Raw genomic sequence first — 16,808 nt, 5'->3', positions numbered from 1 at the left:
AAAGCTTTTATTAAATTCTATGAAATTTCAGTGATGGTGCCATATTTTTAATGATTAAATAACTATTCTTCTAATATTTCACCCTTAAAAATGCTAGAACCAAATTTCTACATCAGTGTTGCATAGTGTAATATAAGAAACCATTTATTTGAATGTATTTAATAAGGCCATGATTTTTATGTTATGAAAACAAGCAAAATGTCAAATCTTTATCAATAATAAGAAAGAGACATTGTTAAGCTTTTAATAAGGACTTTTTCTCTTTTGTAAATCTAGATTGTCTACAACCTGTAATAAGGATTAACATTTTACAGCCAAAAAATAGCATGACATTAAAAACAATGCAGACATTGGACTTTTTTTTCATATCAAAAATCATAAACCTAAATTCATACAGTAGATATTTTCAACAAATGCCCTACATAGAAGAGAAAGCTGTTGCTAAATAATACTCTTCCAGTTGTAAAAGAATTTAAAAGTCTCTTGTACATGGTTTTCAGAAACTCCTATCCCCATTTAATATCTGCTGGACAAATCACAGAGGCCTCCTAGAGGGTAGCAACAGATGATCTCTTTGAAGGTTTTCCTCAGTTCTTGACTCCGGAGTGCATAAATTAGAGGATCAATGATGGAATTACACATGATCAGTATAAGATATAAGTTAAAGTGAGACATGAAGCATGCACAGTATGGATTCTGGGGACAAGAGATGTAGAATATTAGATGGAGAAAGAAAGGAGCCCAGCAGACAACAAAGACCCCAATCAGTATGGTCAAGGTAATTGCCCCTTTCATGTTGGCCCCTTGGCGGACGGCACCAGTGCCAGGGAGCACAGCAATTCTCTTAATGTGCAGTCTGGCCATCAGGAACATGTGGACATACAGAGAAGCCATGAGAGCCAGCATGGTGAAGAACATGGTGATGAGGCAGATGATGGCAGCACTACTGTCTGAGTAAATGATGAACAAAATGCCTGAAACTGTGCAAGCTGCCCAGATGCAACTAATGATGATCCCCACCCGCTTAACTGTCATAATGTTATGGTACTGGAGAGCATAAAAGATTGTAAAATACCTGTCCACTGCAATTGAAAGCAGGCTGCAAATTGATGCAAGCAAGGAGCTACAGATCACTGAGTCAATGACATTATCAATATTCACTGTGAAACTCTGCGCTTCCGTATCCGTACTGTTTAATAGGGTTATGACAATGGTTTCTGATCCATTCGAAATGCTCACCAACATATCAGCCACGGCTAGGCTACAGATGAAAAAGTACATGGGAGAATGCAGATTCTTGTTCTTGGCTATTGCCACAATCACCAGGATATTCTCCAATAAGCTTATGACACCCAGAGTCACAAACACCTCAGGAGAGACAAAAAGTTGCTCGTAGCACCCTCCATCAGAGTAGCCTTTTCCAGGGGACTCACTGGTATTGCTGTGCAGTGTGTAGCTGCTGCGATTCCAGAAGTGGAGAGAGGTGTGCATCCCAGGGTGGTGAGTGGAGTTCATCCTGCTGCAAATGGATTCAAATCCCCCTGAATTGATTTAACCTCCTGGCTGGGGTAGCCTCCGTGTTTTTCTCCAGTTCTTTATCTGCCTGGAAGTTCTGAGGCTAAAATTATATGCCTGCTGTGAGTAAATGTCACAACCTCCAAAGCTTGCATGGAGATTTCAGTGTCTTTTAGGTTCAGCTCTGATCATCACCACTTTAAAATCTTAGGCTTCAAAATGCTCATTCTCAGTTGAAGGAGTCTGCTGTTTGCTCTCTTGTTCTCACTTCCGCTTTAACTTTAGCCTTATGCATTCAGGTCTTTTCAAAATAATTCTCCTAGCTGCTGCTGTGCCATTGGGAGATAAGTCTGCGTGCACATGCTCACATCAGCTGCCTGTTAACAGGTATCAGTTCCCAGCCTTAAGCATTGCTTTGAGAGTTAAGACGCTGTGGGCGCCGGCTACTGAGTTTTATGTTGTGTGGAAGAAAAAAAAAAATTGTGCAGGGTGGCTCCTCCTCTTTTTCCTTCTGACCAATCGAGCCCAAGTACAGTGTAAGTCTGTGAGATACTGATTATGTCCCAGAACTACAAGTTACAGGACAACACTGATTCAGATGCAGAAGCTTGTGGACTCGGGAAACAAGCAAGATGTGAGACGCAGAATTTTCCTTTTCAAGTTTTCGGGGGAAACAACTTGTTCCCTGGGGGATTTCTGTAATATCACAACAAGCCATCTTTAGGCAACCAGGTTTGTTCTTGCTTTAAAGAGGAACGTAGTGTGCAAAACATACTGTTCTGTGTTCCTGAAATAGATACACTGCCTTTTTTGGCCAGGATACTGAATTTCTTTACCCTCTTAATTCATTTGAATTAAGAGGCCAGGCAGTCATGCTTTGATTTGAAATACCTGAAAGCACTGGGAGAATCTTTAATAATACTGGTAGATTATGCTATGGATGGAAAAACTACATTTTAGGTAACTACAATTTATCAGAGGACATCTGATATTTCTCATTAGAGAGGGTTTCTGTTATGATAGCTGGAAAATTTTTCAAACAGATATTTAGAGTCTTTATAGTGTTAATGCAAATTATATTCACCCTGAATTCAGAAAGAAAAAAAATCAGGTAATTAGACAATACTCAATTTTCTTTTGTGTTGTTTTGTTTCTTTTTAAAGAAAGGCAGCCCGACTGTCTCAATAATCGGAGGCTTTGTAAATTAAACCCACAACTACCTTGGCAATTTTATTCATTTGAGTCAGGACCAGTGGATGCTAGTTATTTATCAGAGTTTCTGAATGTTTTGCTTAAGCTAGTTTTATAAGATTGTATCAAAGTTACTTTTCAGTTTAATTAACCTCCAGGTTATGAAATTTGTGTATTCTCCTTTTCTTGCTATGACTATTTTCTGTTTTAGTGGTCTATAGTTTGTGGCCACTAGTAATTGGGAAAACAAGAGAAAATTAGTTCAGGGTTAATTTTGAATTATCGACCATAATTAGTGGTAACAAGGGCTTTATCCTCTTTCCCTATTGTGACAGAGATAATGCTAAGTCTTCCTCCGGGCACTGAGCTACCTTAACATCTTTCATCATCTCTGCAAATAGGTGGGAGCTTATGACTGAACTCTAGCTAGTGGAATGTGGGCAGAAGTGATGTGCATCACTCTGCCTCCCTCAGGATTCCACCCTGTTTTCTCTACCGCCTTTCGGTGGATTCTGCAGGGTGTCTTTGAAGCCTCGTGTGTAGATGGCAGAACCATAGAATGGAAGGAGGCTGGGTGTCCGAATGACTGAAGAGAGAAAACCCACTCCTCCAACTCCGTCCACACGCCCACAAGCAATACATTTTACTGTTTTTAGCTGCTGACATGTTGGTGTTTATCTATTATAGCAGCCTGCATTAATTACCCTGACTTTCAGATTTTTAATGGCGCTATTTACAAGCAGTAAACCTGAATGGCACAAGAATAATTTCTTTACTCTATTTCAGATTTGCATGAGTAGCAAACAATCTAATATATAAGCAGCAGAGAAGAAACTTAGTGAATTGTTCAACATTCGAATAGTCAACTCTGGATAATCTTCCTGAATCAGCTCTTATCTTTGTGCTCTCTACTTCTCGTGGTGCAGAATCTTCCCTTTCACTCAGCCCTAAAATTCAGTTTCTTGACTTTCTCCTTTTTAGTGATCCCCCCCCACCCCCCATGCAATCACTTGTAAAATCCATTTGATTTTATCAGTGCCTCTGATTCCTCCTTTTCTACTTACCAAACTCAGTTCTCATTACTTTCCTTCATGGAAGTCAGACTTCACTACATGCATGCTAGAGATTCTCCCATGAGTTCTCTCTAATCCCCATGCTTGGAATTGCCCTTCACCTATATTTCTGCATGTACAATCATCTTTATCTTGTAAAATCTTGTTCAAATGAGATTTTATGAACATCATGAGCTGGAAATAATTTCCTCTGCATTTGCCTATTTTTCTAAAAAAATGAAATATAATTCACATGCTATAGTATTTACCCTTTAAAAGTGTGCAATTCAGTGGCTTTTAGCACACTTACTGAGTTGTGCAGCCATTACCACTATTTAATTCCAGAACATATTCATCACCTCCTACCCCTGCAAAAAAAAAACCAAAATTCTCTACCCATTACTAGTCACTCTTGATTCTATGACAATCATTAATCTATTTTCTGTCTCTATATATTTGCCTATTCTAGACATTTCATACCAGTAGAATCACAGAATATGTAAACTTTTCTGTCTGGATTCTTTATTTATCATTATATTTTCATGATTCACCTAGATTATACCATGAATCAGAAATTTGTTTATTTTTTATGGCTGAATAATATTCCATTGCATAGATATACCACATTTTGTTCATCCATTCATCAATTGATGGACATTTAGGGTTTTTTTCCCCCACTTTTTGACTATTATGAATAGTGCTGCTATGAACATTCCTTTACAAAGTTTTGTGTGGACATATGTTTTCATTTCTCATGTAGGAGTGGTATTACTGGTCATTTATCTCTATGTTTACATTTTTGAAGTCATGCCAAACTGTTTTTCAAACTGGTTGCAACATTTTATATTCCCACCAGCAGTGTATGAGAATTCTAATTAATCCAAATCTTCCCTAACACTTGTTATTGTTGGTCTTTTTTATTTTTAGCCATCCTATTGCTTGTGAAGTGGTATTTCATTATGGTTTAGATTTACATTTCCCTGAAGACTAATAGTGTTAAATATGTATGTGGTTTTTTTTTTTTTGCCATTTTCGTATAATCTTTGAAGAAAAATATCTATTCAAATCCTTTGTCTATTTTTAAATTTAATTTCATCTTTTTATTGTTGAGTTGAAATAATTCTTTCCACATTCTGGATACTAGAGCCTTATCAGATACATGATTTGCAAATATTGTATCTTCATTCTGTGGGCTTCCTTTTCACTTCCTTTATAGTGACTTCTCAAGCACAAAAGTTCTTAATTTTGATGATGTACCATAGATCCATTTTATCCTTTGTTACTTGTGCTTCAGGAGTCATATCCAAGAAAGCATTGCTTAATCCAATGTCATGAAGGTTTATTCCCATGTTTTCTTCTAAGAATTTTATAGTGTTTAACTTTTACTTTTAGGTCATTTGTCTATTTTAAGTTAATTTTTGTATATGGATATCCAGTTTACTCAGCACCATTTGTTGAAAAGACTATTCTTTCCTCATTGAATGTCTTGGCACCCTGGTAGAAAGTTAACCAACCATAAATGTAAGGATTTATTTATGGATTCTTCTCTTTCATTGGTCTGTATGTCTGTACTTTTGCCAGGGACACAGTGACTTGATTGCTGTAGGCTTAGAGTAAGTTTTGAAATCAGAAAGTGTGAACACTCCCATATTTTTCTTCTGTTCAAGATTGCTTTGTTTAGTCAGGGTTGTTTGTGTTTTCATGAGAATTTTAGGATCATCTTGGAAGAAGTAAAACTATCTCTGTTTGCAGATGACATGATCATAACTACAGAAAATCCTAAGGAATCCACACACAAAAAAATGTGAGAGCTAGTAAATAGGTTTTATTTCTTTTTCTTGCCTACTTGCCCTGGCTATAACTTCCAGTACTATGACGAATAGAAGTTGTGAGAGAAGACATTCTTGTGTTCTTCCTAATCTTAGCAGGAAAACATTCACCATTAAGTATAATTAAGCTGTGTGTTTTTCATAGAAACCCTTCATCTGAATGAGCATTTTCCTTTCTATTAGTTCCTTGGTTTTTTTTTGTTTTTTTTTTTGGTAACTTTGAAGTGCATTGGATTTTGTTAGGTCCTTTTTCTGCTTCAGTTGAGATGATCATGTGCTTCTCTTCTTTCATTCTATTAATGTTTTATAAACATTATAAACATTATATTATATTATAAACATTATATTATTTATAAACATTAAGATCACTTTGAAACCCCAGACAGCATTACATTGGTTGATTTTTATATGTTGAATCATTCTTGCATTCCTGGCTATGGTGTATAATCCTTTTAATATGTTGCTGGAATGGTTTTGCTAGTAATCCATGGAGTATTTTCACATCTGAATTCATAAGGCATATTGACCTGTGATGTATTTATTCAGTTTTGTTATTAGAGTAATCCTGGCCTAAGGAATAAGTTGGGAAGTTTTTCCTCCTCTCCATTTTTGGAAGAGTTAGCAAAAAATTGCATTAATTACTCTTTAAAGGTTTGGTAGAATCTACCAGTGAAGCTGTCTGGTCCTGGGCTTTTCTTTAGGTGAAGTTTTTGATTATTGATCCAAACTCTTTACTTGTTATAGTTCTAATCAGATTTTCTATTTTTTTCTTTGATAGTTTGTGTTTTTCTAAGAATTTGTTCTTTTCTTCCATATTATCTACTTTGGACATACATTTCTTCATAATATATTTTTATATTCTTTTTTATTTCTGTAAAGCCGGTAATAATGTCCCCATTTTATTTCTGATTTACTAATTTGACACTTCTGTCTTTTTTCTTGGCCAGTCTAGCTACATATTTGTCAATTTTGTTGCTCTATTCAAAAAAGCAAATTCAAGTTTTAAAAAAAATTTTCTTTATTGCTTTTCAATTTTCCTTTTTATTTCTTGCCAATATAATCTTTATTATGCCCTTCCTTTGCTTGCTTTGGATTTGGTTTAGTTTTCTTTTTCGAATGCCTTAAGGAAAAAAGTTAGGTGATTAATTAGAAACCATTCTTTTCTTCTAATGCAGGTTTTACAGCTGTAAATTTCTCTATGAGTAATGCTGCAGCTGAATTTCATACATTTTGCTATGTTGCAATTTTGTTTCCATTCATCATAAAGCAGTGATTTTTATCTGCAGAAGCTTTTAAATTATAACAGAGTGATCTATGTCAATCTTTTCCCTTAATAGACTATATGGTGAATAATTGAACAAATATGTACTTCTTGTGGTAAATCTTGTGTAAATTTTGCATATGAAAAACAGAAAAATTAAATGTTGGTTGAAAATTTGAATAGAATATAAATTTTTAATTTAGAAATGAGCAAAATTAGTAACTGAAAACAGAATTAATTACTGCTTTTCTTTAGAATTTTCACAAAACAAAGTTTTAAATATAAACATAAGATTTCTTTGAAACCCCAGAGAGCCATATACATTTAAAATATCAAGTTTAATTATATGGTACAGTTTTATAATTTCTTGTTAATCACACTGAAAAGATGACATTTTGTCATCTCTAAGGAGATATTTTAGTTTTCTGCATGTTTTACTGCTCTATGAGCCAGAAGAAATACAATGAGCAATGTTAGACACACTGACGTTATTTTGAAAATTTATTGTTTTTTTTAATACAAACAAAATTTAGTGTTGTAATTTATTTCTGCTATGAGTAAAATCCTTTTCTACATTCTATAACAATAAATATGAAATATTACTATAGAGAAATATTCAGCAAATTGTCCTAAATGGAACAATATTTTTAGGAGATGTTAATGGATGTTCTATCACCAAATAAAAGGGGAGATTTCAAGGTCAAAACCCAATGCCCTCTTGAAAGTCCAGAGTTTATAACAGCATATTAAAGTTTCTAAAATCTCCTGCAGGAAAACAATTCACCATTGCTTAATCCACTTATTTCCTAAACTTATTTGAACATAAAATCAACCTCTTCCAATTTTTATTTTTGAGTATGTTTTACACTCAGTTCTTATTTTGAAAATGCAAATTTGTTCCAATTTGATTGACATATCATGGAACAATTTGAGTATGAAGCAAATTTTGCATTTGTTTTTGTACACTTTTAAATGAGTTTTCAATGAGATGTGGCCTTCCTTTGGGAGTCCATTTTGCAGTAGCAATGATACTTTGAGTGCAAAAACCTTAAGGAAATTTAAATCTCAGCAAAGTATTGTATTGGTAGCTGGGTCATTGAAATCTTCCTATCTGTGCTTTCTCTTTCTTAGGGGAGTAAGGTTCATTATTATTATTATTATTTAATGTCTGTATACCTACAAAGTAGATTAGTAATAAGATCCCTGTCTGCCTTTTAAGGTCTTTGATTCTGTTTAGAAGAACAAAGCCAAGATGTGACAGATATTGTGAAACTCTGATCTGTCAGTTTTGAGCTGAGGTACGGCTGCAATTTGTATGATGTCTGTTTTGGAATGGCTGTTCTATCATAAACAAAACAATCAAAATGGGGAGTTTTTTTTTTTTTTTAATTGAGGATTTGATAATGAAATATTCCATGTCTCTTTAACCTCAGGAAGCAAAACACTTTTTGTAACATTTATTTTGGGTTAGTATATTTTATAACTCTTTCCAAATATCTGTGGAATTTTTTAGGACATTATGGCCTTTGGCTTAAAATGTGCATTACAAAAAATTGTCTGTTGATAAGGTGCTTTCCCTGCAGGCTCAATTAGAATGTCTTCTCTGGGGCATGTTTTGTTTAGGAAAATAAAGAATATGGTCAGTAATTATCTAGAAAGATGAACTGGAGTGGAGACATGAGGGCAGCATAGATTCTGAGGAAGTATGCGACAAGCCTACTTGAAATGTGCCAGGCACAGAACAGAACTGATCTGCACCCATGCCCAGGATAAAACATTTTAAAAACACTTTTTTTAAAATTCAATTTTATTGAGATACATTCACATACCATACAGTCATCCAAAGTGTACAATCATTTGTTCACAGTACCATCATATAGTTGTGCATTCATCACCCCAATCTATTTTTTGAACATTTTCCTTGTACTAGAAAAAGTGAAAATAAGAATAAAAAAAAAAAAAAAGTAAAAAAGAACACCCAAATCATCCACCCCCATCCCACCCTATTTTTCATTTTTCTACTCATCTATCCATACACTGGATAAAGGGAGTGTGATCCACAAGGCTTTCACGATCACACTGTCACCCCTTGTAAGCTACATTGCTATACAATCATCTTCAAGAGTCAAGGCTACTGGGTTGCAGTAGTTTGATAGTTTCAGGTATTTACTTCTAGCTATTCCAATACATTAAATCTTAAAAAGGGTTGTTTATATAGTGCATAAGAATGCCCACCAGAGTGAACTCTCAACTCCATTTGGAATCTCTCAGCCACTGAAACTTTTATTTTGTTTCATTTAACATCCCCCTTTTGGTCAAGAAGATGTTTTCAATCCCATGATACTGGGTCCAGATTCATCCCTGGGGAGTCATATCCTGTGTTGCCAGGGAGATTTACACCCCTGGGAGTCAGGTCCCACGTAGCGGGGAGGGCAGTGAGTTCATCTGCCGAGTTGGCTTAGCTAGAGAGAGAGGGCCACATCTGAGCAACTAAGAGGTGCTCAAGGGGAGACTCTCAGGCACAATTATAAGGAGGTTTAGCCTCTCCTTTGCAGTAATGAGCTTCATAAGGGCAAGTCCCATGATAGAGGGCTCAGCACATCAAACCACCAGTCCTCAATGTTTGTGAGAACATCAGCAACAATCCAGGTGAGGAAGCCCTGCATTTCCCCCTAGCTCCTTGGGGTGGGAGATAGGGGGCTGAACATATATTTTATTCTCTGTTCAAATTACTTTGGAATGGGTCACTATTTCACATTAACCTATGCAAACCTACCAGGTCTCACTTCCTTCTAAAAGTTCCATATAATTATAGTATTTGAACAAACTGTACAAATTAAATTGTTTAGGAAATATAGATCTTGCCCCAACTAAACATAAAAACACTTTTAAAAGATTCTTCATCCCATCCCCAAACGTCTTCTAAATGTATGTATATTCCTGAATTTACTTGATTCCTGAAAAATTACTAATGATTTCACATTTGCAGAGAATTTCCAGGATGCAGTGCCCCAAAAGTATTAGTGTAGTGCAGATTATAAAAAACATCAGCTGTATAAGTACTGCAAACATATCATATCATCATTTGAAAGATTAGTTTTAGATTTCTTTTACACTTTTTATTCTGATGAATTTTGAATAAAAATATTTAAGATTTTTCTGTCAGTGTTTGCCATCTTCAAAGGGGACAGAAGCAAAAAGAAAAAATTAAAATTAAAAACCAAATACAGTTGATAAGTAATTGTCTCCTCTGAAAATAGATGAAATGTTCTTCAATATTTTATTTATTAAATCATGAAATTATTTACTTTTTAGGAAAAAAATAGACTCAAATTAATTAAAGTGATAATTCAGCCCTATTTACTGTAAAATATTTGAGTTACCATTTATTCTAATATTCAACTGTATGGAAGTTAAAGTACAATACAATATTTTCAGGTTTTTAGATAGGTCTAGGTAGGTCCAAAGAAGTGAATTTAGGCAATGATCCATAAAGGTTAGAGAAAATAATTAAATCTTTCATAGGGAATCAAGGGAGGAAATAATAGCTCATCCATTGCAATTCGCTGTCTCTCCTTAAGTCATTCCTTCATTCATTCATACATTCACTCATTCACTGTCTACTAAGTTTCTCTGATAAGCTAGGCATTGTGCTGGTAACTTCAGGGGGAGCTTAAGTTAATAAGTCATTGTCCCTTCTTTCAAGCTGTTCTTACACTAGTGATGCAGAAAACAAGTAGAGCCTAATAAAATAATGTGGAAAAGAAGAGAAAGAGATTTACACATGGTATTAAGACAGCACTGTGTCTCTCAGCATAGGAGGGAATCACAGAAGCCTTCCTCAGGTGACCACACCTCATTGAATCTTAAAGATTAAGCAAGAAGGAATCATGTGCAAAGAAGTGAGACGGGAATTTCAGGAGAAGGGGATAATTTCAGTGATGGTATAGAAGTAAGGAACAGCATCGAATATAAGAGACATGAGTCATGTAAGATTATTGGATTACCAAATAAGAGTCAGCAAGAGGTAAGAGAGGTTATAAGAAATAAAGTCTTATAAGACTTTTCAGCTCTCTGAAGAGGTTTTCAACTTTATTCTATAAATATATAATTTCAGAAGCTGTTGTTGGATATCAGTCAAGTAACTGGACCCAAGGCATTGGTGATACAATTGGAGATGAAAACACTTCATAGACATATTAGTATAATGAAATTTGTAACCTGGTAATTTATTGTATGTGAATAGGGAGAAGAGGAAGGAGCCAGAGAGGAACCCAGCAGGTTTCTATCTTTTTACTGGATGGACAAAGGGTTGTAACCTTACAGGGGCAGGTGGCAATTTGGGAAAAGATGATTAATTCAGTTTTGGACATTATTAGTTTGACGCATGTACAGGTCATTCCCCAGAGGCAGAGAGGTCCAGAAGGCAATTAATTATATGTTTCTCTAGAGGTGAGTCCTGGAATATAGATTTGGGAGCAAACAAAGTGGTAATTTAGATTATTGATTATATATACATTATATAATATATATAGATTATATAAATTGAGAGAAGTAATATGTAGCTAATAAATGAAGGTGATCACATATTCCGTTGACTGCCAGAATGCTGGCTGGTTCAAGGATATCCTGATGTGTGAATACATAGTTGCATCTTACCTTGGATACATCATAGCAACTAAGAAGCTTCCCAGGTTACTCTGCAGCAGGCCAATGTCATGGTGACTTAGGCTCCAAGTTCTTGATGTTCAAAACAACAATATGCCTGGAATGTGTCATTGCAAATATGCTTATTTGAATTTAAAAAGACCACAAAATTGTACCCCAGCTTGCAAACTCTAAGCTGATCTCAAATAATCTATGTTTTCTATCACCTTTTTCATATTTCATTAAATAACATATTTCATATTATTCACATATTGTATTTTCTGTTTTGACATTTCATCAATATGCCCCATAATTTTGCATGTTGGTATGATTATTAACTGATGAATTAAGAAAAAACTGAACAATTATTTCTGAACAAATTAATGATAATCAACTGTATCTGGAGTTCTATGTTCAAAAGAATTTTATTAGATTGTTTAAATTTTTAGCATGATGTGCAGTTATGTTTTAGTTGGTGTTGGGCATTTGGATTCATCAGTTATTTGTTAGAAAATAACTTTTCATATCTTAAAATGTATATAAGAGGAAAATATACTGTTTTCTGTTCATTGTTTGCATTACTGTCCTTTGGTTTACTAGCAGCTCCTTTAGCAAAAGACATTATGCTAACTGAACTTCTTAAAAATAGTGCCTCAAATTTTATTGTTTTTTTTTCAAATGTGGCAAGTTCACAATTTTCCAAAGCAAGTGAATCACTCTATTTATGGATTTTCTGTCTAGTTCAAACCATGTGCTGTAGTCTAACCAAGATGATTCTAATACCAGACTCCAAGTGAATCCAAGTCCCTTTAACCACCGTAACAACAGATTTTAGGTCTCGGTCAATTAAATGATATTGTTTGGGTTCAGTTGCTTCTCATACTCCCCTAAATAATGCCATTCAAAATAAATCTGTTATTTTAGGGTATAACTCTCATTTGCCTTTTAGTTTTAGAACTTTTAAACCATAATACTCTGTATGTCACTGGGTTTGTGGTTATTCATAGCTTTTGTCTTGGGGAAGTTTCCATATAGAAGATTGTACCATTAAATAAATTTTTCTTCTTTCAAAATGTAGGATATATAGAATGTCCATGTAGTCATTAATATTATAACCTCTGCACAATCATTGAATATAAAATCATGGAAAGGTTTTTTTTTTAAATAAAAAACAAAATGCATTAATAACTCCAGGCCATCCTTTAAGTATAGCTCAGTATTCCTAGCCTTCCATACAATTTTTCACTTATGTATAATTGGAGAGACTTAGTGTTCTATGAAAATTCATCTTGGTCACAACACATTTAATTGCTTCTTAGGAGAAGTAGAAGTAGCCTAGTAGCCTCAGAATCTTGCTCTGATATTCTCCTTATTATTGCCTTTGCCTCTGGTTGGAATCTCATAATTTAAAATATGATGACTGCTCCCAGATCAGGCAAATAAAGCCAAAAATAGTTAACACTCTGTTTATATGACCATTGATGAATTGTATCAGAATTACAAGCTTTGAAACAGTTTCACAAATGTCATCTTAATACCATGTGTGGGTGAAACTTGTGCTTTTAATTCACCATCATAAGAACTACACCATATTTTATGATCATACTTTGGTTACTGCTGCATGATGAAATCTACATTTGTCTAAATTACAGTGCTTGTTTCCTGAAAGTCTATGCATTTATTTATAATTCTATCAACCAAAAATTTCATTAGTACCTCCACTGTATTCGGCACTGAAGTGTACGCTAATTGTCAAATATTCACTTTTTCATTTAGCGTTTGTTTATTAAGCCAGAGATTATTGTAGGTGTTGGGGATATAGTAGAGATTAAAAAAAAAAAAAGGCAAATTATATCTAGTGGGTGATGGACCGATGCCAAATGAATCAGTGATGCTCAGAACTGCTTCATTTTACATTAAATCCCAAAGACATGTAAATCAGTATGGAAAGATTTTGTGAGAATTTATAGCTAAACTGATGTGTAGCCATCCCTGGCCTTCTGGAGTCTTCTAAATAATGGTGCTCTGGCCCCATCTGTTACTCAGCAGGTGTGGTACTTGATGCTCAGCCCAGCAGCTGGCATCCATTATGCTCCCAAGAGCTCTCTGGCACTGCTTTCTTCTAAATGGTGTTCAAGACTTGTCCAAGGGTAAAGTGTCAGGCATTTGAGAGGACTTGAAAATTTAGGCTGCAGCATTGTTAAAATTACATTTCACTTAACTGTTTATTTTATTGCTGATAACAGGTTTGAAATATCTACTGGAAAAATAGACTATTGTCACAGAGCCAAACATTTTTTATTTTAATTTTTATTGGTGAATAAATTATTTGTATATTTAATACAATAATGCTAATGAAACACCATTTCAGGCAAAACAAATTTCAAGCGAAACTCACATGTCTGTATATGTATCTTTCTATAACTCAATTTTAACTTGCTATCATGAGCTCTCGTTTCTGCTCATTATGGATAAAAATTGATACCTTTTTTATAAATAATAAACCAGAGATTTCTCAGTCATTTTCATTTAAAAAATCAGTCCTATTCAAGGGTTTCCTTTACTTCTCAGGGTTCTCTTCCTACTCATCTGCCTTGTCCTGGCTCTAAATGCCCTGCAGTTGTTCAGCTGTCACGCTGTGTTTCTGGGGTAGAAACAGCCTTCTTCTAAGCCTCCTCTGGCCTCAGGCCTTCGCTGGCCCCTGCTGCTGCTGCTCTGGCCCCATCTGTTTCTCAGCAGGCTGATGCTTGAAGCTCCGGCCAGCAGTAGACATCCATTATGCTCCCAATCAGCCCTCTGACATAGCATGCCTTGGGTGGCAGATCAGGCCACCTCCTTTTGATGTGGGCCCTGCTCCTCTTTCCTGGAAAACTTTATGATACACAAACCCATTCTCATGTACAACTAACCCCTTTGCCTAACTGGGGACTGCTGAAAGCTTATATCTTTTCTTTTTCCTCATTCCAATGACTGTTTCCCTTGCTCTTCACTGACCTTCTGTTCAAACAACTTAGGATGGCAGTTGATAGTTGGGTGAAGGACAAGCAATTTGCCTATAGGAAGTTCTGGAAAGGTTGTATAAACCCACTTGTTTGAAGTTGTCTTTAGAGCATGGAGTGCTTGATCCTTTTTGGTCCCCAGCATTTGGTCCAAAATCCAGGGAAACAGAAAAAGTTCCACTCAAAATTCTGTTACTTGAGCATGTTTCTATGGGATTCTTTTAAGAGGTATAATTTGATATATTAAAAATGTATCAGAGTTTGTGGATTTGTATCAACTTTGGAAGAATTTTTCTATTAGTAGAAACATAGTGTTCTCTTGATTAGAGTAAGAGGCTTGCGTCTCTTGATCAGTAGTTAGAGGCTTAAACCCTGGATCATGGCTCAAATATACAACATGATTTAAAAGAATAAGTCAGTTTACTTATCCAGGATCTTGTCAACACGATTTAAATGAATAAGTCAGTTTACTTATCCAGGATCTTGTCAGTTTACTTATCCAGGATCTTGTCCTCTATTTGTGGACAGAGGATGAATTGGGATGGAGAGAAAAATTATTGTGCAATCATTGAAAAAGTAGTGTGTCCGTGAAATTTGAAGGAATTTTATACTACCAAGAGATTTGTAGGAGAATCTATTGAGTAGTCTTATTTTGGTCAATGTACTAGGCAACCTTTTGGTCATAAAAATGATACAGAGGAAGTTCACCAGGGCTAATGTTCCAGATACTGGTTTTAAGTCAATAAAATTATAGCTTAATAATATTTACCCTAAGAATCACATAGATCTTTATTGGACAAAGGAATTCATATCTGCAGTGTTTTCTGGGATGGCAAAAATGATTTGTCTGGCAAAGCAAAGTTTAAAATTTAAGAATTTACAGCAAATTAAAAGCAAATCTACTTTCTAATCATATAACTAGCTAAGAATGCTACTTGCTTAGCTATCTGATGTAAGCACTGGTTGACAAGATAAATGAAAATATATAGCTAAAATAACTCAAATGTTCTTTTTCTGCCTTTTGATCTTATTTTGTGGAGAGGGACTAAAATTAAGGATAACCCCACCCCAAATGTGCACCATAAATGTAAACAAATGAGCCAATTAAAATGTTTTCTCATAAAAGCATTTAAATCACAAACCACTTTAAAGAATGCCATAGCTGAATACACATAACTCAGCTTAATTTTTTTCATTGCTTTCTGAAAAGCCTCTGATTATAGTAATAGGATTTCAATTATCAGTGTTACCTGTTCCGTTTTCAATCTCCTGACCAATTCATATACTTCTTTGTATTCATCACTTTTAGGGTCTCTTCTAATGATTCTTTTTGGTTGTTATTAAACTTGTTTTGAGCAGTGCGCATTTACCTTACTACACAAGAAAAAAAGGCTTCAGGGATTATGATTCATCATTTCATTATTAGAAACTGTATGATCTTGAACATGACATAATTTGTCAGAACCTTAGTTACCCCATCTATAAATTGGGAAGACTAATGATTCTTAACTCATGGGGTCACTTTGAGGCTCAGATATAATGTGTTTGACAATCGATTCTCAACCCTAAAGCACTCTACAAGTGATTGCTTTTCTTAATATAATGACAGTGTCTTTAAGGAGCATGGGATATACTCTTTCCTATCTTCAAAAGGGCTGCCTTAAAACCACGGCAAACCAGAAGGTGTTTCTGAACTAGGTCTTGCCATTTTTGTGGCATGTCATGTGGTATTTGCTCTCTAGACTGGTCATTTCCAAAATTAAACCGTCTATGTTTACATCTGTTTACCTTGAGAAAATGAGTTGGGTAGTTTCTCAATTATCAGTTAAATTCCATCAGTGTAGGTAGTCAACCTGAGTGCTTATACCTCAGAACCTTAGGGGGAGTGTTTGTAAAACTAAAATAAATAAACAAATTCCAAAAACCTTAGATTTTAAACCTTTAAAAAAAAATTTCCATGCTTGTTTTATTTCCATATCCCCATCACTCTGCTTATGAATTAATGAAATATTTAATGAAACAAGCTAACTGACATTTTAGCTATATAAAATCAACCTTTTTATTTATAAAATCTTACTTTTAAAATAAATTGAATATGTTATTTTATCTTTGGGCTGGAAATTTGATCTTTGAAAATAGTAAATGAATATAACTAGGGCTACCAAGTGAAATATTGATGATGAAAGAAAATACAAATAATAAGAGAATCATATTTCAGACTAAAAGTCAGGAAAAAACTAAAGAATTCCAATAAAATGTTTATTCAGTATGAACTCTATAAAAATATTTGAAATTGTAAGGGAGTTGAATTCAG

General features: G+C 34.7%; 1 protein-coding gene across 1 annotated transcript; it reads right to left on the bottom strand.

The window, feature by feature from the left end:
- Nucleotides 1-332: 332 nt before the first annotated feature.
- MC4R (melanocortin 4 receptor) lies at nt 333-1,918 on the bottom strand. Its single transcript, XM_037805960.1, has one exon. The coding sequence runs from the start codon at nt 1,513-1,515 to the stop codon at nt 517-519; it is 999 nt and encodes a 332-aa protein (XP_037661888.1). The 5' UTR covers nt 1,516-1,918; the 3' UTR covers nt 333-516.
- Between the last annotated feature and the right edge of the window lie 14,890 nt (nt 1,919-16,808).

Source organism: Choloepus didactylus, chromosome 16 (assembly GCF_015220235.1).
Source record: "Choloepus didactylus isolate mChoDid1 chromosome 16, mChoDid1.pri, whole genome shotgun sequence".
Taxonomy (NCBI): Eukaryota; Metazoa; Chordata; class Mammalia; order Pilosa; family Megalonychidae; genus Choloepus; species Choloepus didactylus.
Note: the sequence above shows the minus strand (reverse complement) of the source record. Positions and strands in the feature narration are given on the sequence as shown.